This window comes from Mesocricetus auratus, unplaced genomic scaffold, assembly GCF_017639785.1.
Source record: "Mesocricetus auratus isolate SY011 unplaced genomic scaffold, BCM_Maur_2.0 Super-Scaffold_100028, whole genome shotgun sequence".
Taxonomy (NCBI): domain Eukaryota; kingdom Metazoa; phylum Chordata; class Mammalia; order Rodentia; family Cricetidae; genus Mesocricetus; species Mesocricetus auratus.
The window spans coordinates 5,112,906-5,135,651 of NW_024429209.1; the positions used below are offsets into that span (position 1 = coordinate 5,112,906).

At 49.3% G+C, this 22,746-nt stretch overlaps 1 protein-coding gene across 4 annotated transcripts in view; it reads left to right on the forward strand.

Annotated features, from left to right (window-relative positions):
* Window positions 1-22,746, forward strand: part of Ppp1r16b (protein phosphatase 1 regulatory subunit 16B) — a 92,556-nt gene that overhangs the window by 53,866 nt on the left and 15,944 nt on the right. For all 4 annotated transcript variants that reach the window (XM_040733138.1, XM_040733135.1, XM_040733137.1 and 1 more), the window contains exons 3-4: window positions 15,246-15,316; window positions 21,360-21,505. In XM_040733138.1, coding sequence (XP_040589072.1) covers window positions 15,246-15,316; window positions 21,360-21,505 — 217 coding nt within the window. The remainder of the gene's footprint in view (window positions 1-15,245; window positions 15,317-21,359; window positions 21,506-22,746) is intronic.

The following is a 22,746-nucleotide window of genomic DNA, read 5'->3' on the forward strand; positions in this document are numbered from 1 at the left end:
AAACAAAACAAACAAACAAAAAACCAAAACAAAACAAAAAACAAAGCCAAGACAGGGAAAGGCAGCTGGGAGCCGTTTTTTCTTTAGTATTTATTAGTGTGCATGTATGAGTGCTTGTGTGTGCCTGCATGCATGCATGCAGATACTATGGTGGGGGAGGGGTCAGGACAACTTTTAGAAGTCAGTTCTCTTCTTCTACCATGTGGATTCTGGGGGTCAGACTTGGCAGTGAGTGCCTTTACCCACTGATACCTCTCACTCCACACACACTATGGGAGGTGTTTAGACAGGATAGAAATGCGCCAGGCTAGTGATTTCAGAAACTCTTACAAGCTGCTGACAGCCTCTTTCCTGCTCAGGCGGGTTCCATCCTTAGATGGCCTGAAAGCCTGAGCTATCCTGCTGGAACCAGAAAGGCACAGGTGCAGAGTGACACGTGTGGACATCACCGCCTTGCCGGTGGAAACAAACCCTGAGTCAGCTGGAGCCTTCAGAGAAGAATTCCCCAGTCAAGGGCCAGTTGGACAACTGTGGACAAGGAGAAAGTCAGGGACTGGGGTGTCTGTGGCTCTAAGCCCTGTGGGGATGCTGGAGTTTCCTGCTGGATAGTAAATCAGAATAAGTGAATTAAATTCCCCATGCCTCAGTTTCCCTGCTTAGAAATAGGGATGCATCCTAAGCCTGCCTCCCTCCTGCCTGAGTTTGATGAAGGGACTGCATGAGACCATTTCTACATGTGCTGGACATGGAGCTGGGCATGTAGTAAGCGCTCAACAAATGCGGGTTCTTGTTAGTCAAGGCTGTCTCTGTTGCCTGTGCTGTGAGGATGTGAAGGCTAAGGACTCTGCCATCTTTGTCTGTTGCTGGGAGCGTCCAAATGATCCTCCAGGTCCCAGAGCTCAGGGCATTTTCAGACCCCATCCAAGACCTGTGCTTGACTGTGCCTGCATCTTGGTCTCTGATCCAGGGTGGACTGAGGACAGTGGGATTCAGCAGCTCAGGAAAACACAGGCTGCATCCCCAGGCTGCAGCAGCTCCCCTAGGTTGCTGTGTCTCTTTAGCTGTTCCTGTCTGATAAGAGTGGATTTTTCCACTTCCTGCAGCAGAGATGCCCCGGTTTCCCCTCTGCCCACCAGCTGCCCTGGTTTCTACTCCTGCACAGGCTGAGATGGCTGTCTTGGAACCACAGGAGGTTGTGTGGCAGGAGGGGAGATGCGTGGGCCAGGGACCCGCGGAGCTGGCAGCAGTTTCAATTAGGAGGCCAACCTCTCGGTTCTGATGTGACAAGAAAGCCCAGTCTTTATCAGAAATGGCAAAACCTAACCCCAGCAAACAAAACCACCCAGCCGGCAAACAGGAAGCAGGGACCGGATAAAAATACCGTCCTCGGCAGCTGCAGCTGAGCCATCTAGCTTTCAGAGAACTCTGTTCCTGACAGGAAATGGGGCTGCTGCAGAGGGGAGAGGTGACTGAGGGGTCTGGGGTAGAGAGATGGTTGACAAAGGCAAGTGACAGCAGGGGCTCTTGAACCTGGCACTCTCTAGCAGGTGAAGAAACAAGGCTGGTCCGCCTGTGCCTGCCTGGCCTCCATCTTGGATTCATCTAGGGCAGATAACCGATTTCTCTTCCACTACTTGCGTCCTGGAGACAGCCATTGTTGCACTTGAGAACTTAGACCATGGCAAAGCATTGCCCTTGGAACGAACAAAGTTCTTCTAAAGGACCAGATAGGAAATCTTCTAGACTGTATATGCCATGCGGTCTCTATACCTGAGGCCTGCTGCTGGAGCAGAAAAGCCATAGAAGGCAGTGAGAACCTAGCTAGCTCACCACAGTGACTTCCACAGACTGTTCATACATCACACAGCACTCTGCGGATGCTATCAACCACTTCAAAAGTAGCAACTTGAAACAGGGGCGCTAGCACAGTCAGTAAAGCATTTGCCTTGCCAACAGGAAGATCTGAATTTTATCACCAGAGTCCCCCGCCCCTTAAAAAAATGCTGGGCATGGTAGCACGCACTCATAAGCCTGGGACTGACAGATCCCTGGGGCTCTTTGGACAGACAGCCTAGCTTAATGAGAGAGTCCCAGGCCAGTAAGAGACCCCATCTCAGTGAAACAAAAGAGACGACTCAGGAGGAATGACAGTCGAAGTTGTCCTCTGACTAATACACACGCACAGACAAGACACAGCACAAACGGAAGTCATCCTTCATTCTTCATGTCTTATTTCAAGCAGGGTTTCCCTGTGTAGGCTCATTGGTCTTGAAGTCACTGCATAGCCCAGGTTGGCCTCCAACTCCTAATCCACTTCTCTAGTTTCTAGATTGTTCTGCTAATCCTCTGGGATCTTCATTCTTAACTTTGCAGTTGGTACAGGCCTCATTTGAGTTTGCAATAGCAGTTTGTTGACCCCTGCACTGTACAAACATATTAGGGTTTTGTTGTTATTGTTGTCACTGCTGTTGAGTTTCCTGCCCAACACAGAAGTCTCACCTCTGTCTCCTCCTTTGAGGGATCAGTCAGCATGAAATGTCATTTCTGCTCTAGCGATGTAAAACAGCAATAGTCCTTAGCTCTTGCCTATCCTGTGGAGGGTTCTCATCATTTAGTGAAAAGGAAAAATTTCTGACTCTAAAGGACAATCCCCACAGATCTCAAAATGCTCAGAAAACACTGGCAGCCATAGCATACACGCCACGAATGACTTTGTGTTTTCAGTTTTTCTAACAATGGGTATGTGGACGTGTGACCCACACGCTGCTGCTCTAGCCGAGACCGTGCTCTGTGTGTTGGTTTGGGTCCCCATTTTCCCAGTCTGTTATGTGTCAACATTTTCTTAGGTCATTGAAAACCTCTCAGATACCAGCTCAGAATATCCCAATGCATGATGTTCCAAACGCTGTGGCATCACTGTCCAATTGTCTAGAAATGTACATTGCTTCCAAGATGCCTTGATCACAAAAAAACAATGTGGGCAAACAGCACTGCCGTGAGTAGCTGTGTCTGTCCATTTGTTTCCTTCCTTCCTTCTTCCTATGCGTGTGTGTGTGTGTGTGTGTGTGTGTGTGTGTGTGTGTATATGAAAGAATATATATCTTTATATGTGTTCTCTATATATATTGCATTTATGTATTTATTTATTGTGTGGGGTGTGTGTAAATATGCCATGGGCATGTGAAGGTCAGAGCACAACATTCTTGAATTAGTTTTCTTCTTCCACCATGTGGGTCCCAGGATCAACCATGTCATCAGGCTTGGTGGCAAGCCCGTGTCATCTACTGAGTCATCTTACTGGCCCCATATCTAACTGTTCTCTAATCTTGTTACCTAGCTATTTTAAATATCTTATTTTTATTTTTAATTATGTATATTTGTGTGTGTTGGCTTATAGATATGTATACATATGCAGATACTTGCAGAGTCCAGAAGAGGGCGTCAGATCCTCCAGAGCCGGAATTACAGGTGGCTGTGAGCTATCCGATGAGACTGCTTGGAACTGAACTTGGGTCCTCTGCTCTTATGGGCCAGGCCATCTCTCTAGTCCCATTCTCTAGCCTTGTCTTCAGGGTGTGTGTCTATAACCATGCTTTTGACTGCTGGCAGTTTTTGCCTTGCTGTGTTTTGTTGAACTGACTGACTGCGCAGGTCACAGAATCTCCTAAGTGATAGGACTAACTCTTCTCACCCGTGACCCCAGACAGCCATTGATCTGCTTTCTGGGTCACACTTAACTTTGCCTCCATGGAGCACAAGGAGAGACTGTCATCTGTGGTGTCTGTTTGGATCAACCTCAAGTTCATTGCCTCCTCACTTTCCCAGAATTCCATTCTGCATCATAGTAATGTTGCCACCCCCTCTTCCTCCGTGTTTGTGTCCGCCTGTTTTGTACTGGAGCATTACTATACTTTTAGCCTCTCTGTTGTTGTGTTTATGCCATGGCTCTTTGTTACCAGCTCACGCTGAACATTTTTCCTTCTTAGCAAGCAAATCTTTACTGTCTCTAGAGCAGAGGGGAGGGAAGATTGTTGCATTTATGCTAATGTGAACGTTTGACTTGGAGTCATTATGTTCCACGCTTAGATGTGTTTGGGTTTCATTGTTGTTTCTGTTTGTGACATCAATGAAGTGTGTGTGTTTCTGTGTATGTGTGTGTGCATGCACATGTATGTAAGTATGTGTGAGTGTGTGTGTGTGTGTGTCCAGGCCTTGTTCTTCAGGAGTTGGCCACCTTGGTTTTTGCTTGCTTGTTTTATATTTATGTATTATGTGTATCTGTATGTATATAGGAGTACCATGTGCATGCCTAGTGCCCACAGGAACTAGAAGAAGATGTCAGATTCATGAACATTGTGACCTGGGAATTGAACCCCATCCTCTGAAAGAACAAGTACCCTTAATTGCTGAGCCATCTCTCCAGTCCCATCCACCTTGTTTTTGAGACAAGGTCCCTCATTGCTTTGGGGCTCACCAATTTGATTGGACTGACTGGCTAGTACGTACCAAAGATCTACTTGTTTCTGCTTTTCCAGTTTTGAGATTACAAGTGTATGCCACTGTGCCTGGATTTTCAAAAATTAAAATCCCCCCCCCCGTGTGGTGTGTGTGTGTGTGTGTGTGTGTGTGTGTGTGTGTGTGATATGTTTGTTCCTTCAAAAGTAGGCTTCAGGTCCCCTGGAGCTAGAGTTACAGGAGGTCATGAGCTGCCCTACATGGGTACCGGGAACCGAACTTGAGTTCCCTGGAAGAGTAGCTTGCTGGAGCATTCCTGCAGCGCCAGTGCCGGGCTTTTCTACTTCGTTTTAGAGAATGAACTCAGGACCTCATGCCTGTACCCTGACTGAGACATCTCCTTCACCAGAGTCTGTGCTGTGCTCTTTGCTTTTACCTTTTCTGTATGTAGCAAAGAAGATACAAGTCTTGGTTTCAATTCCTTGCTTGGTTAACTTTAACTGTTTTAGAAATCATATTTAGTTTCTTCAGCCAGACAGGTGGAAGCCCAGGGCGGGATCTGCTTGTGGCTTGTGTAACACAGTGCTGATGCAGAGATGCAAGGCATGGTTCCTTTGGAAGTGAACACAGTTGACATCCAGAAAGATAGGCAAAGAGGACCTGAGTAGTTGTCAAGAGGACAGTGGGATGGGGCCAGAGCCAAGACTCCACATGGACAAGTGGGAGCTGGAGAAACTGCTCCCTTCAGAAGCCAGTGACTTCCTGTACTTTAACCCTGACAGGAACAGGTAGAAGAATAGCAAGTGCTCTCAGTCACTGAGCCGTCTCTACAGCCCCACTGGCTGTCTTTCCCACTGGGATTTTGGAGATTGGCACCAGTTACAATAGAACCAGCCAGATTAAAAACGAGTCTCAACACTTTCTAGCAAAACAAGCTGGGACACATCATGTCCGTTCTCTGTTGAATGGGCTGATTACAGTACCCAAGTCATGTTTTTTGTTTGTTTGTTTGTTTGTTTTGGAGAATGATTGGGACCACAGCATCTTAGCATGGTGCGTTATGCTTGGAAAGTAACCAACCTGCGTTAGATGTTGTTATGGTGGCCATGAAGTCACAGTGTGGTCTATATGTATGTATCTCATACCTGGAAGGGTGCCTGGAGATATAAGATAATTGGACCGTTTAAGAAATCCAGGAGAGATGGAAAGAGACATGTGCTAAGAGAGATGGGACGGGGAGGGCGAAAGGGAGCAAGGGAAGAGGATTGACCATGTGGCATCTGGGGAGGGAGGGGGAGCTGAGCAAGTGCAGAACCTTGGAGAGTTCCCTGGCTGCTGGCTAGAGGTTCTGCAGTCCAGGCTTAGGGCAGAAAGGTTTCTGCTGAGCAGCTGCTGGGGGTGCTGGAATCCGAGAGGAATTGGAGCTGGTGATACTGAGGCTGGCTGTGTTCCCGAAGGAACTGGGGAAAGCTTCAGACTTGTGTTGGAAGATACATGGTTCCCTTGTCAGAGTCATGGGGATTAAGTGCTGTAGGGAGCAAGAAGCCTAAGGGGGCGTTAATGGATAGAAGAAGGTGGGGGGGAGGGGGGCATCATAGGCCATCTTTGAAGCTCTGTTCTCCACGCCTGTTCTGGATGCGGTTCTCCCACTTAAGGAGGTCTCACACATTAGCAATTCCTCTTCTGCCTTTCCCTGTGTTTCAGAGAGACTGTCTATGTCCAAGGATGAACTGTAAACTTTGCACTCCCACTCACTGTAAATCTTCACCTGTGCTTATATTACAAGAGAGAGAAATGGAATTTTGTTTATTTGCTCAACTCAACAAGCGTTTCTGGAGCCCTTAGCCCCACAAGCTGGTTCTCTTGATAAGAAAGCTAGGCACCAACCACTGTGCACACATGTTATCTAAGCACTTGGGAGGGGGGAAGAGGAGTAGTTCAAAACCAGTAGTTTGGGCTACAAAATGAGTTCAACACCAGTCTGGGATACAATGTAAGAGTCTGTTTCAATCAATAAATCAAGATAGACAAGATTACCTCCTAAAGGGGCTTCAGTTATTTTCCTTGCACACCCTTGACACTAAGTGTAAGTTCCACATGGGCAGGCGAATCTGGTAGCCAATATTAATGTCTGCCAACACCCTTTGTCCAACATATCCATAAAACCTGGACATGCCAGTTCTGTGAAGCAGATTGTTGCTACATACGTGCCTGGGGTGGTCCTGGCTGTCTTGTCTTGTTATATTGAGGGTATCAGAGATGCTGGGAGAGAAACAGGCCTCTTGACACAAGTCAGAGGATGAAGATTCTCTCTGAGTTGCATGAGTCTGGGTCCTTGTCTGGGGGCACTTCTGACCCATGGGGAAGGCAGAGTAGCCCAAAGACAGGTTCCAGTCAGTTCTGCAACCTGGGCAGAGGCCATGTGGGCCTTTTTTCTTACAAGCTCAGCTACTGACTAGGAGCCTGAATTGCATTCCCGTAAGAAAACGTGACTCTCCTACCCTGCCTGCCTCCAGAGCTTCTCTACTCCACCCACCTGCAGAGTGAACAGCCTAGCAAAGACAAGGACCCATGCACAGCACATTCTAACACTGTTGCTTTTAGGACTGGACAGAAACAGTGCATTGGAAAGGTACCCACTAGCCCAGGAAACAGGGGGTGGGAAGTGGGAGTGGCAGAGTCCTTATTGAGTGACATTTAAGATGGGATCTGGAGGCTAAGTGATGGCTAACAAAGTTAGGAGAAGTTAAGAAAGGCAAGTTTAAGAAACAGCACCTGAGAAGGCCCAGAGGTGCACAAAGATGGTGGGGCCTGGATGGTCCTGAAAGGGGCCATGGTGGTTGGAGGGATGATGCTGGGAGATTCAGGTAGAGGCCAGATCATGGAGGCTCATGGGGCCCAAGTACATTGTGTCCTGGGCCTGTCTTGTCTGTCTGGGTTCAGTAATGAGGGGAACAGATGCTACTGAGATCTCATGGAACTCCAAGGCCTGACTTAGAGCCCCCTCCTCTTCTCTTCAAGCTGATGCGTGGCTCATATACCATTAAATGCAGACTTTTTGAAGTGTGTGCTCCTGTGGTCTTTAGTACAAGGCCTTCCATTGCTGTCATCACTGTCCAATTCTGCTGCATGTGTATCATCTCTAAAAGGAGAGTCTGGCCTCTAGCAGTTACTTCATTCTGCCTGCCTGACCCCCAATCTTACCACACCCCTGCGCACCTGTCTACTTCAGACATCTCACACACACACACTCACACACACACACACTCACACACAAACACTCACACACATTTACACACACTCACACACACTCACACACACTCTCACACACTCACACACACTCACACACACTCTCACACACACTCACATACACTCTCACACACACACACTCACACACATACACACACAGGATCATTATGTAACATGAAGTCTTTTTTTAAATCTAGCTTTTGTGGCCTACCATGATACTTTCAGAATTCTTTTTGGGCAGAATAATATCCCATTGCCTGGGATTCCATTAATCCATTCATCAGTTGATGGGCACACAGGTTATTCATACTTTGAGATTACCATGAACAGTGCTGCCGTAAGTGTGTGTAAGTTTGTTTTGTTTGGAATGTTTGAAGGGTTTTGGTGTGTAGTCTTGACTGGCCTGGAAAGCATGATCCTCCCAAATCCTAATGTTACTGGCATGTAGTTACTTCATCTTGCTTACTTCTGTGAGTTTCTGTGTGGACACGTAGGCTCAGCCCACTAAGAGGAATCGTTGGGTGGTGTGGTCACATGGTTATTTGATATTTATTCCAAAGCAGCCACGCCCTTTCACATCTCATCAACAGCAGGAGAGAGTTGTAGTCACACTGATACTTGTTCTTTGATTTCTCTTCTTCTAGAATGGCCAGTGTCTGAGGGAGAAGAGGGCCTCAGGATGTGACTCTGAGGGAAACTGACATCTTCGGGGGTGCGGTAGTTTGAATATAATTGTCCTCCCATAAGCTATAGGGAGTGGCACTATTAGGAACTGTGGCTTTGTTGGAATTAGTATGGTCTTGTTGGAGGAGGTCTGTCACTGTGGGAGTGGACTTTGAGGTCTCATAGATGCTTAAGCTACGCCCAATGTCTCAGACTACTTCCTGTTGCCTTGGGATCAAGATATAGAATTTGCAGTTTCTTCCCCAGCGCCATGTCTGCCTGCGCGCCACCATGTCCCACCATGATGATAATGGACTGAAGTGTAAGTCACCCAATTAAGTGTTTTCCTTTGTAAGAATTGCTGTGGTCATGGTGTCTCTTCACAATAATAGAAACCCTTACTAAGTCTTCACCATGGCTGAATCACCCATAACCCAGGACCTTGGGAATCTTCTGGAAGAGGCTCTACTGAATCTGTCACTGAGAAACAACCATTACACTTGATTGAGTCTCTGCCCCCAGCCCGAGGAAGCCATGCTTCCTTGGAAGCAACTATTTCTGGCTATTTCTGGTGGGCGGAAAGTTGACATTGCTTGGTGGAGTGATTTTGGAAGTGCAGGGAAATGAAGACTAGGATGCTTTTGCTTTCCGAGTGTCCTGGACTGAGAGCTGGACCCACTGCAATCCTGTCAGCATCTTGAGGAAGGGAAACAGGATCACTGTGGGTAGGGTTTTCCACAGAGGAGGTGTAGTCCCTATAGGTAGCATGTGATAGCTGGAGGAAGGACACCAAGGTGTTTGGAATTAAGGGTGGCATGGGGTCTGCCCAGGATGGAGAGGCAGCAGGAAGATGCACTGTGTGTTGGAACTCATTGCAAAGCTGCCTCTCCTTTGCCACGTGACTTCAGGCTAAATGTCAGCCTTTGTACCTGGGACCTCATTTGCAAACGGGAATAACAAAGCTATGGCAGTGACTGCTGTCATCATGAGTCTTCTTTCCCGAGTGATGTTCTAGAACACTAAGCTCTGCCGGCAGCAGTTTTGACCTTTCCTTGCACTTTTTGCCACCTAGTCTGTGGTTTCAATTTGGCAGTGTTTCGGCAGAGTGGTTTGGTGTGCAGGCTCTGGGTCCAAACAAGCCTTGGTTCAAATCCCAAGCCTTGCGATGGCAAAATTACTCAGGGGGTAGAGGTGCTGCTACATAAGCCTGACAGCCTGAGTTTGATCCCTGGGACCCATGTAAAGGCAGAAAGAGAGAACCAACTCACAGAGTTGTCCTCTGACCTCCACGTGCACACTGTGGGGCATTCATGCCCCCTCCTATCGCGCGCGTGCACACACACACACACACACACACAATAATAATAATAATAATAACAATGAAGAAAAATCTTTTCAATATCAAGCCTTCCACTCCTCCCTGCTCCACTTGGGCAAATCATCTCACATGCCCAAATCCCAGTCATAGTTTCCCATCTATAAAAGGTACAGTTGCCATGGGTCACAAGTCCTCCTGCCTGGGCTGTGAGGACTGGTTAATGTAATGCCTGGAAAACTCTGTGAGCACAAGGCTCTGCACATTTAGCACTGTCTTTCGAGAGATTTCTTCACTCTGTCCCCCTGAAACTGTCAATAAACTGAACCTTGATTTAGAGGATGGAATCCACACTAAGGTGACCAGAATAAACCATAGAGATGGAGAGAGAGAGACAGACACAGGGAGGAAGGAGGAGGGCCTTAGGAGTTTTGCAGGTCCTTTTGAGTCTTGGAGAAGCAGAGAGGAGGGTCAGCTGGGATTTTCTCCATCACTTTTTGGATCTACCAGATTCATATCCTACTATCTGACTCCTGTGTTTTTTAAATTAATAATAGAATAATTTAGACAACCATTACAGTACTGGGTTATAGAAGGAGTGTGTAGGACCAGGGATTAGAGAGAGAAAGTATTGTGTCAGGGAGGAGGCCATGTGAGGCAGGGCTGATGACTCCTGAGGCCATCCTCCAGATCCCCTCACTTGGATAAAGGATGCTAGTGGAGGGCCCCTAATTGTTGCTCTTTTGGTCATTGAGTCCCTCCCTGAGGAGCCTCATGTCTGCAGACAATGTGAGGAACAATCCTCAGGGCTTAGGGCCAAGTGGCTGTGTGAACCATGATGGAAAGGCTCCTGCAGTAAGGAAGGGCAGGGTGTCAGAGAGAGGCGACATTTGGCTGCAATCTGGAGGACAAAAAAGAATCTGTTTGCTGGTCCAGGAAGAAGACTTCAGATGCAGGTGCTGTCACGTGGAGCCTGGGGTCTGGGAGTCCAGCTTTGGTTGGTTTGGAAAATGACAGAAGCCAGTGCAGCAGGATCAGCAGTCAGGGAGGGAGCAGGTAGGGTTTGGAGGGAGAAGTGAGAACTGGTTCCTGCAGGAACTTGATGCAGTAGAAACGCAGTGACAGGGAAGAAGCACAGTGACCTTGAGCATGCCTCCCGAGTCATCTGGTCAGATGGCAGCAGGTGGGCCTGGGCACCCCGGAAGATGCATCTTGCTCAGGGTCCACCTGCTGCGGGAAGACCCTGCTGCCTCCGCGCATCAGTCCTCAGGTGCAGGAGCGGGACCCATCCCTGAGCTTACAAGTCACTCACCAGCTCGTGGTCAAGCAGTGAGCTCTAGGGGACAAGGTGGGTCAGATGACAAAGGAAAGCACAATCTTGTCAGGGGTGACTTTTGCCTGTGAAGGAAGGCAGCTGCCACCAACTTCCTCCAGAGAAGGCCCCATGGAGCCCTGTGCTGCAGCTGGAGAGCAAAAGATCAGATGGCCTTGCTGGCCCAGATTCCAGCCAGATTGCCTGGGAGGTATTGGTTGAGCAGGGAGGGGACACCAGGAACAACATGTGTGGGGAAGGGGAGCAGGAGCCACCACTTGATGGTCTGGGGCAGGACCAAGGGGTGTTCTGTCCACCAGGGAACAGGGATGTCCTCCAAGGCCTCTCTGGTCTTACCTGCATTTGCTAGAGCTCTGTGGAGAGAGGCCGCTTCCATCTGTGAGGCCTGGCTTGGAAGCTTGTGGGTGATTTTCAATACCCATGGGAACATCCCCAGTACCCAATGCCCAGCCCAGGTAGGACCCAGGTGTAGCTCACCAGTTAGTTTCAGTGTTTATTCTCTTAGCAACTGATAATAGTAGCACTTAGACCTTCTCTTACTAAATCCTCATAGCACCTTAAAAAAGAAGTCCTCATTTGATCCCTACTTTATAGCTAAGGACCTGAAGGCTGAAGCCACAGCTAAACACATACTCCAGAACATATGGTTCACTCTGATAAACTCATAACCAAGCCTGGAAGCTGGAGACTGGTGGGCAGAAAGTAGCCCCAAGAGGAGCAATCAGGAAAGAAGCCGGCACTCCTGGCTAGAGGAGAGAGCAAGCGTGCCCCTGGCTCTCCTGGCTAGAGGAGAAAGTGTGCCTCTTTGGCTCTGTGCTTCCTGAATCCCTGTCAACCCTTAGACCACAGTCTGCCTCCTCACATAGTTCAGGGTGTTCATGGAGTAAGTCATGAATCCAGAGGGGTAAATGGAAGACCTCAGCAGGGATGAGCAGGCCGCGTACAACTTCAAAGCGCACAGACTGATGACAATAATCTGGCCTCTCAGTTGGTTGAGATGGGAGCTCTATGTGGGGCCACACCCTGTGGGTCCTTGAAAACCAAGCCTCTGCAGACCTTGCCACATAGGGCCTGTCATGGCAATGGGCACTTCAAAGTCTATTGTGACACTCAGCTCTGCCACTCTGGGATGAACACAGTGGAAGTGACCCGTCACCAAGCTGGGTTTCTTCTGTCCTGCTTGTGGGAGTCCTTCTGGCAGTGGTGGGGGGTGGGGGCACGGGGGCCTATGGAGGTGTTCAGCTGGTCTAAGAAGCGTCCCCTCCTCCCCACAGCGGCCCTCAGCTTGGTTCATGGAACTGAGTAGTAGAGCCTTGTCTTCTAATCCCAACACCTCAAAAAACAAACAACAAAGCAGACAAGAGCAGAGTAAGCCTTCTTGCTGAACACAGAGAAAGGGAGCTGGGTAGTGGGGGCTTTGCTCCAGGATCCTGGGCTCAGAGCCAGGCTCTGGCCTCCTGGTGAGAGTTGCCGAGGCATCCTTGGCTTGTAGGTATTAGGGGTTTCTTTGAGCTGGAGATGATTTGTCCCACTTCTTGGGATGAAAATAACTGCCCGACTTCAGGGTAATTACATGGCTTGGGCTCCCACACAGTGCAGAGAGCCCCCGATAATTACTGTGCAAATGCTGCTGTTGGCGGCTGATGCTATTTCCTGCCTCAGAGAGTCTTCTGGACAGGAAGCCTGAGCCATCATCCATCCAGACAACCAGAATCTGCTCCTGTGAGAAGAGCCTTCTAGAAACTCTGCCCCACCTGGGTCATCATGGTCGCTTCTCTCCTCCAGAGCCACCTGTTAGGCGCAGGGCACCATTGCCAGCCCAGATACAAGCTGGTCCTGGGGTGGTCAGTGCCTATATTAGTAATTTCTTATCACTGTGACAAAAAATATCTGACAAAGCAACTTAGGGAAGGGAGGGTTTGGCTTGCAGTTCCAGGGTACAGTCCGTCGTGGAAGGGGAGGCATGATGGCTGGTCACATTGTACCCACAGCCAGGAAGCAGAGAGTGGTGTACCCTGGTCCTCAGCTCTTTTTCTGTTTTATTCAGTCCAGGGCGGCCCATGAGACAGTGCTGTCCACATTCAGAGTGTCTTCCCTCTTCAGGTAGACAGCTTTGGAAAAGTCCTCACAGGAATGCCCATGGTGACTCCAAATCCAGTCAACAATGGAGATAGCTGTCTCGGTGGCTTTGCTGTCATCTCCTTAAGTAGCCCCGGGCTGGAATCACCTACTGAGTGGTTCTGCCAAGCTCTGTGGGAAGCTCCTGCATGTGGAGAGACCTTCCTGTTATAGCAGTTGTCTGTCCCTTGGGGTTAGCACTCAAGGTAGTCTGAGGTGGTCTAAGGTGGAGAGCCCGTGCGTATTTTCTTAATATTATTTATTTGTATCTTATGTGAACATCTGTGTGCCACATGTATGTATGTTGCCTGAGAATGTTAGAAGAGGGCATTGGGTCCCCTGGAACTGGAATTTCAGATGGTTATAAGCTGCCATGCGGGTTCTGGGAACCGAACCTGGATCCTCTGCAAGAGCAGCAAATGCTTTTTAATCACTGAGCCATCTCTCCAGCCCTGAGACTGTGTCTTTAAGCTGAGCTAAGGAACTGTCAAGGATGTCAAGGTCCTGGAGGAGTTCCAGAGGATGTGTGTCAGGCCTTGGGAACAGAGTCATGAAACCAGGCTACATTCCTGCTTTCTTGGGCCTAGTGATCAGAAGGCAGACAGATACAAAACCTGTAATTACCCAGTCATACAGTATGGCTGTGATATGGTTGGTTGTGAGATGCTGGGATCCTTTAGTACACATATCAGGGAAGGAAGCAGAGAGTTTGAGTGAGACCTAAAGGATGAGGAATGAGGCAGATATGTGTACACATACCATTGCACACATACTCAGATGCATGTTAGAGAGGGTGTCTAGATTATGGTACATAGATGGATGGTTGGATGCATGCATGCATGCATGCCTGAATTTGTGGATATATGCTTGAATGGAGAAATAATTGAGTCTTCCAGGAAACCAGAATAGGCTGTACAGAAGCTCAGAGGTCAGAGGATATGTGATTATTAAGCTGACACAAACTACTGTTGCAGAAAATGTTAGGAGTTCAAGAAATGAAGGTGGAGGGCAGATGGACAGGATTAACTCACAAGCCTTTCACTGCACAGCTTCAGAGGCAGTAAGTCTCCAAACCCACAACATGAATGGTGCCCGGTGGAATCGGGCAAGGCAGTGACCTGAAGCGGGGATGGTATCAATGTGCAAGACTTTACATCCAAGGCAGGGGTAGAGGATGCTATTCTCAGAGCAGTGGGGCAGAGCAGAGAAAGGTTTGAGCATATGAAGCTGATTTCCATTTGCAAGGCCTGAAAGCAGCCGTGTCCCCTGCACTCTCTATGAAGATGGGCATGTGTGATTTCCATCCTTTCCACGTCCAGCACGCTGCTGGGCAGAGTGGTGGACACTACGTTTCACTTGCTTACCAATCCCAGTGTGAATGACCGCCGTGGCCTGGTGTGGCCTATGGCCCCATAGGGGACAGTGCAGCTGAAGGGTCCAGCTGGGACCGGGTGGAACCCTGTCACACCTGCGCCGTGCATCTTGAGCAACTCTGCTGGAGACTTTTCCTTGCTGGGTTGAGGCCTAAACTTCCCCTCCATCTACATGTCCTCAGGCAGCTGCCCCTTGTCCAGTCCTCTGGCCCAGAATTCCACTTGCCTACTCCCTGCTCTGCTTAGGGAAGCGGGGTCCAGGGAGGAGGGAAGCTGAGGCAGGAAAATTGTACATTTGAGACCTCCTTGGACCACATAGCAAGTTTCAGACTAGACTGGGCTGCTAAGCAAGGCTTTCTCTCAAAACAAAAAAGGCCAGCAGTGCGGCTCATTGGTAGAGCCCTCGTTTAGTATGCACAGGGTCCAACCCCAGCACTGCCAAGAACAAACCCAACTGCTTAGATCAGTGACTGAGATCAGATCAGAGGAAGACAGGACAGTTGTCAGCCCTTGTGTATATGACCCAGGATAAGACAGGTACTGCTTGGAAATCCCAGACCAAATACCTAGGTTCTATGCCTCAGTTTCCTCATCTGTGATATGGGGATGGTGTTAGCATCCCATTATCCTTCTACTGGGCGTATGCAAGACCATTTGTGTTGGGGCCTGGGAGAGGGTGTCTTCCTGGGTTCCTACAAGTGTGTGACAGGAACCTCACTCTTGTCTCTTCCTCTTGCAGTACGCTACTTCCTGAAGAACAAGGTCAGCCCTGATCTGTGTAATGAGGATGGACTCACAGCCTTGCACCAGGTAAGCAGGTCACTCTGGGCTCCCCTGGCCTCCTGCTCCTTGATAACTGGCACCCCAAATCCTCAGGGAAGCGGAGACGATGAGAGAAGGGCACGGAGAGTCCAGCTGAAAGGCTTTTGTCCTTTGGAGATGTGTGTGTCTGTCACAAACAGGCCCTTAGAGCCCCTGGTGTGCAAACAGTGACAGGCTCTGAGGACAGGGGTCCCTTGTTCACTATGTCCTCACAGCCAGCAGAGAAAACTGGTGTAGAGGCTGAGAATTGACAGAGTGCATTCACAGCCACCAGGACATCCACTCATCCCGAGGACAAAGCTGCTTGACTTGTGTTGTCTAAGAACTATGGTCATGAAGCACGTGCTGTCCAGCACTTGTCCATTCAAAGGGAGTATGGCGGCAGCCCTCCCTGCCTGGGGACAGCCTTGGCTGTCACCACCCACACGGAAGCCTTGCCTTCCATGGCCTCCTAACTAGCCTCCATGTTCAGTTGAGTCTTGCTGTTAATTCTTTCTCCAAAACCTCAAGGTTTACTCAAGTTCAGAACCTTAGTGTCTTCTTCCTAATGCTGAAGGTAAAGGACAAGCCTTGGCTATTCTGTACAAGATCCTGTCCAGTCTCTGTCCCTCCCCCAGTTCCCAGGCTGGACCACTGCCTTCCAGGTCCTGCACAGTGGTCTCCTCCCCACCATTTGTTTTACATGGCTCTGTGTGCTCACCTCCTGTCCCCAGGAAGAGCTTGAGATCTGGGCTGTGACTGAGACACCCTGTTCTCCCAAGTGACCCCTCGTCGGTAATCTCTTCGCACCAGGGTGGCACTCTGAGGTTGCCGCACCACAGCCCATCCTGTGTTCTATCCCTTGTGTTCTAGCCTCTTTCCCCATGCTTACATACAGTTGGTACTCAGCACGTGCACATTGAATTGGTGAGTGGCCTCACTGAAGCTTCTCTGCGCCATCACTGGAGCTTTTTAGGGGATGTGCTTGAGTGCAGCCTGATGGGAAGAAACAAGGCAACTGAAACCCCATGGACAGAGACACCCCGCCACACATTCTCTACCCATAGATGCTGGGTCAAGGCCTTGTCTGCAGCCTTCAGCTCTGAGCCTGAGGGCTCTCTTCATGTACTCTTCGCCCTTACTCCAGGGCCTCAGGCACCCACACTTAGGCCGCCATCTCAGTAATCTCATGGCTCTTGCTCATGGGAAATCATCCAGACTCCAGCTTCATTCACTCTGGAGTTCTGAGGATGCTCCTGAGGTGAGATCCCCTGTCCATGTAGGCTCCAAAGGACGCTGTAACGATAAGCGACACACAATTACTGAAAGTAAAACTAAGTATTTATTGTAGAAATTACTCACAAGACACCAAACAAGTAACCCAGATGAGCCAAGCAGTTTTCCGCTGCCGAACTGGAAGCCGAACTCCGGGAAAAGAGACCGAGACTTCCTGTGTGCTGTCTTTTATACCTTCCCCCGTAACGCCCCCTAGCCATGCCCAAAAGTGGGCCTGGCTAGTGACATAGTTCCGCCTACGTACGTATACGTCTTTACGTCCAGCCGTATACGTCTTTAGTCCTGCCTAAAGTGGGTGTGGTTAGTGGTGTGGTAAACCGCCCTTTTATTACCTCATCTGTATGCGCCTCTAATAAGTCACATGTTTAATGGCGGCATACAGACTTCCTCCTAGACCTAGACCTAGACCTAGAAGGCAACCTCTGAGGATAGGCAGTATTAGCCAGGGGCGCAACGATAGGATGGTCATCAGGATAGAGTCAGACTGAGGCATGGAACTGTCACTCACATGCATGTGGCCTTGGACAAGTTCCTTAAGCTCTCTGTGCCTCAGTTTCCTCACCTGTGAAGGGGAAACAGTATCCATATCCTTGGGTTGTAGAGAGGATGAAATGGTCACCTGTGAAAAGCTTTTTGAGCAACACTCACCACAGATTATGCAGTTATCAGGCTGGGGTAATGTGGGAGATCCTTCTGTATGCTGTGAATATATGTTGCTTCTACTGGTTAATGAATAAAGCTGGTTTTGGCCAATAGACAAACAAAGGGCAGGGAAAAGAAAGACAAAGGACAGATAGCATGTAGCTACCAGGAAGGTGGGATGCCCAGGCATTCTCCAGTAAGATAAGGGCACGTGGAGATACACAGATTAATAGCTATGGATTAATAATTAAGAGAGAACTAGCTAATAAGAAGTCGAAGCCATTGGCTAAACAATTATATATATAAAGTCTCTGAGTGGTTTCATTAAGCAGCCATAGGACTTATAGGTGGCATGTCCAGTGGGACAGGACAATCTCCAATTACATCAGAGAGAAGGCTCTGTGGCTAAGAGCACATGCTACTCTTGCAGAGGACCAGTGTTCAGTTCCTAGCTTCTGTGTCAGACTGAACAACCACCTGTAACTCCAGCTCCAGGAGCTCTGTCGCCCTCTGCTGGTCTTCCTTACCACCTGCATATAATATACCTACATACACGTTAATTAAAGATTTTAAATAATCTAAAAGACTTGAGTTATAATTACAGTTTATCATGTGGCTACTTCAAAAGCACTTCAGTAGTATACCTCATTTTGATCCTCATAGTGACCCTCTAAAACGTTGTTATTCCCATTTTACGTTTCAAGAAATGGAGCCTCTAGGCAGCTCTACTCTGTAGAATTTTCCACAGTGGTGGGAATAACTATTTCATGTGTCTGTGTGGGCCAGTTAAGTAGCCATAGAGTTGTGTGGCTGATGAGACAAGAACTGGATTCTAACTCTTATTTAATTTTAGTGAATTTAAATACAGATTGTCTATGTTATATGTGAAATCTCTGGGATCTAAGTCAAATGGGAACCATGGCTGAGCTAGGGTTAGCATCAGTAGCCTTGACTGCCTGGATACAGTGTTTAGCAGAGTCCCAGGAGCAGGGTCCCTCTAGGTGCTATTCTTGCCTTGTGAACTTTTTTGTGGGTCTGAGCTTGGGGTTCCTTCCATTTCTCACCACCTCCTCCGTCTTCCTGTTGATCACATGACTTCCTCAGGTCTAGTTTCTCCTGGGGGCCACTGGGCCTCTGAAACATAAGGAGGGGAAAACTCTGCAGGGCCTGAGCCTAGTTGTGCAGAACTCACCCCTGACTACTACCAGTCCCACACCTACCTTGGGCTCCATCTTAGGAGGGTCCTTAGGAGGTGTCGCCCCCACTGGCCCACAGACTCCCATTCTCACTCATTCAGCAATCCCTTTTTGCTCACCTTCTCTTATGTCAGACGCTCTGCTAGGGACAGGGGATTAGGAAGTGTCTGTGCTCACAGACTGTGTGGTGTGATGTGACCACAGGCATAGAAATAAGCAGCTGAGGTGACGTGGGGGAGCAGGGGTCTCTGGACAGCTCACAGCTGGGACCCGGTGGCTTGCCTCAAAGGGAAACTGGGACAGGCTCTGAAGGGGAAGGACACCTGAGCTGGGACTCGAAGGAAGAGTTTGTGTGAGTATGAGAAAGAGTTTTCCAGAAAGAAAAGGAACAACGTTAGAGCAGAGGGAGCAGCCCCGGCGGCATGAGGACTAACCCAGCCTTTCAAGTTTGAGCTGGAGGGAGTACCTAGAAGGCAGAGTGGGAGGCAGGACTGGCCAGGGTGAGAACAGGACCTTTGGAGACGGACTGTTTCACTTTTAACCCAGCCCTGTCATTGATTGTGTCATTGTGTGGGAGACAGGACTGGCCAGGGTGAGAACAGGACCTTTGGAGACGGACTGTTTCACTTTTAACCCAGCCCTGTCATTGATTGTGTCATTGTGTGGGTACCTTATGCTTTGTTTGTTTAATTTTTGTAGGCTCTCACTATGCAGCCGAGGCTAGTCTTGAACTAATGATCCTTCTGCCTTACCTTCCTAGTACTGAGAAAGTTGGATACTGCTGGATTGTAATCTTGAGTGAGTCTATTTCTTATTATGTGTATGGCTTTGTGTTTCTGTGTGCCAGAGGGGAGGAGAGGACCTCCCAGGCCCGTTGTGAGGATTAAATGCTGCAGTGAATGGCCAAAGCGAATTCTAGTGACCGGCTCTCATAGGTCTTCCGGAAGCAACAGCTATTACTGCTGACAATGAAGTGACATGTTTGGATTGCCCAGCTGGGTATTGTTGCATACAACATGTAAGACTGGGGCCCCTGCAGAGTCTCCCAAGGCTAGCCAAGGAGCACAGGTCTGCTTCTCTTGGTCATGTGGAACCTTCTGAGGTTTGCAGATGTCACAGTATAGCAGAGGGCATCTGGAGGTAGAGTTGATGCAGTGCACCCTGGGCAGCAGGGATGGAGACAGACACTTAGGGGACAAGCACTCAGCTGACTCTATTAGAAGAGAGGAAGCAGGAGGAGTCAGTCTACTGAAGGTGCCATTTCTCTCCGTGGTTCCATAGCGATTACAGGGCTTGCTCCTCTCCCCCCCCCCCCACATACCACAAGACATGTGCATCCCTATGCCAGTCCTGGGATCACACTCACAAGACTCTACAGCTCTGGGCTTGTAGCCCCCTGGTCCTCCTGTCTTCTTACTACAGGAGGCTGCCCACAGGTCTTTCTTCTGGTCTACCCATGCCTGGCTCCAGTGCCCGTGTCTCCCTCTACTGGCTGTGTTATGCCACTGCATGGTTCTCCTGCCTTCCTAAGACAGTACAGCCCCAATGAGCTGTGTCTTTCTTTCTCTGTCTGTCCAGAAAGGTGCCTTGAGACCCAGCCATGCTGGACCAGCTGGCAGAAAGAACTGGCTCTCTGGCACCATCTGTGCACATGGCTGCTCCTTTCCTGAGTGTTCTTCTGGTGCTGGCTGGCTGGAGATATGCTGGAGACTGTGGTGGTGTCCCACTCCACAGCCATCTGGTGTCATGGGCTCACACAGGTGTCTCCGATCCTTCTGCTGGCCTCCATGCTCTCCTTCCTATATATGTATAGTTACTTACGTGGGCCAGGGCACCACCATCCGTAAACTAGATGACTTAAAAACATAGCTTCTCTCTGTCCCTCTCAGGGTGTGCGCACACACACACACACACAACACACACAGAGACATAAATATACACACATGGACACACACACACACACACACACACAACTGTCCTCCACATGGAACTAGCAGAGTGAAATGTTTTTTGGTTTTATTTTTAATAAACAAGTCAGGTTGTGCTACTTTTATGAGTACAGTTCACCCCTGTCTCCTGTTGCTCTGAAGACCAAACCTGGCTTGTTTGAACAGGAGGGGTGATCTCATGTCCCCTGATACACCGCCGAGCGGCCACTGACACCATCCTCTGTCCCCACCTCTGTTCTCCCTGGGCGAGGCTATGTCCCTCGGGAAGTCTTTCACTCCCTGTCCTGGGACCTGTGTTCTCCTGGGGGGCTGCAGACTTGGGCCCTCCCACCTTGCTTGTTCTCCTGGGGGGGCTGCAGACTTGGGCCCTCCCACCTTGCTTGTGCTCACTCACCTATGCCCACAACTCTATCCCGGTGGGAGCACAGACAGGCTGTCTCCTGGAAGTGACTGTGCCAGGGTCCACAGGACCTGCTCGGAAGAATCTTAGTCACTCGGTAACCTTTGCAAGATTTGCATTCCCAGGTCAGAGACCCTTAAAAGTTTCAAACAGCAATGCAAGGTGATTCTTTAGAGGCCACTACCCCAAAGGAGGGTGTGGGACTGGGTCCCCAAACATACCTGCTTGAGCTGGAGGTGATTTAACAGTTCCTCTTAGGATGCTGCCTGCTGGAGAAAGCCGGCTGGGATTTTAAAAGCCCATTGAGATTGAATGCAGCTCCACTAACACTTTAAAATATAGCAGATTGGGGCTGTTTGCCCAGACTGTTTTCAACTTCTTTTTTACAAAACCAGGAGACTGACTCTGAGAGGTAAGATGCCTTGCCCAAAGTTATAGATCTGGATTCGAACTCGGTCTGTCTGTCTCCACCACCCTTCTCATGGTCTCTTGTGGGGGGTATAGTGCGTCCCCACCAGGGTTCTGGGCTATGCCTGGCCTCCCTCTACCGCCTCTGTGTTCCCTTCCAGTGCTGCATTGACAACTTTGAAGAAATCGTCAAGCTGTTGCTTTCCCACGGTGCCAATGTGAACGCCAAGGACAATGAGCTGTGGACACCCCTGCACGCTGCAGCTACCTGCGGCCACATCAACCTGGTGAAGATCCTCGTCCAGTAGTACGTGCCCGTTCCTCCCCAGGGCAGCCTGCCCTCCCCGTCCGTGGCTGGCCTTTCCCATGTGCGTTCCATTCTTCCCGCTCTTCCGTTCCCCTTCTCCCCCCCCATCAATCCCCTTCTTTCTGTCTTCTTCCCCTAATGCCCTTTCTCTCTGTGTGTACATTTCCGTCTCTTTCTCACCATCACTTCTGATTTCTTGATCTTTTCTACTCTGTTTCTTTCTCTTTCAGTTTTTACTCAGTTTGTAGTTTTTGTGTCAAAATCTGATACAATTTACACATTTTGCCATTTTTAAGTGTGCAGTCCATGCTGTTTAATGTATCCACCATGTATCACCACACAGTCTCCAGCTTACTTCATCTTGCACAGGCCACAGCCATGTGACCATGACTTCTCCCAGCTCCACCCCGTCTGCATCCCCTCCACCATGACTGCCGCTCTCTCTGCCTCTCTGCTGCAGCTGCTCATTTAGTGGAAACACGTTTATCCTTTCATGACTGGCTTATTTCGCTTGGCATGGTGTCCTCAAGGTTCATCCATGTTGCAATGAGTGCAGAGACAAGACTGTTTATCCACTTGCTCATTGATGGGTGCTGGGTGCTTCTACCCTTTCGCCCTAACATGTATGCGCAGATCTCTCTTCAGGACCCGGCTTCCCATTGATTTGAAAATGTACCCAGATGTGGAATTTCTGGGGTATACGATAGCTATTTTTATTTTTTTAAAGGGATTTATCTACTGCTTTCCCAGTTCCCCTTCTATTTTACATGCTGACCAACAGGTCCTATGCCAGGCCCTGGGTACATGGGGCAGGAAAGCAAGACTAGTGTGTAGAGTCCTGGAGACTCACAGCATCTTAGTGCAGGGAGTCAGGAGGGGGATGGAGAGCAGGCGACCACTCACACAGGCCTTGGCAGAGCATCAGAGACCCATTAGGTGCCTCCCAGGAGGGCCCTGAGGTCAGGGGAAGAGGTGCCAGCCTGGCTTCATGTACTTTCCTGCTGGCCTGTATTGCAATCACCTGAAGCAAAATGCACGTTCCCAGGCCCCCTGGGCTCTGGCCATGGAGCTGTGTTTTGTCTCAGTGGTTTCCCAGGTCTTTCTGCCATAGAGTGCCTACAGCCACACGTGGATGCTGCTCTAGTCTCTGCTGTTGTGATAAATACTGACAGAGCACAACATAGCGGAGAAAGGATTTATTCAGTGGCTTACAGCTCTGGGTTTCAGTCCTTCGTTGTGGG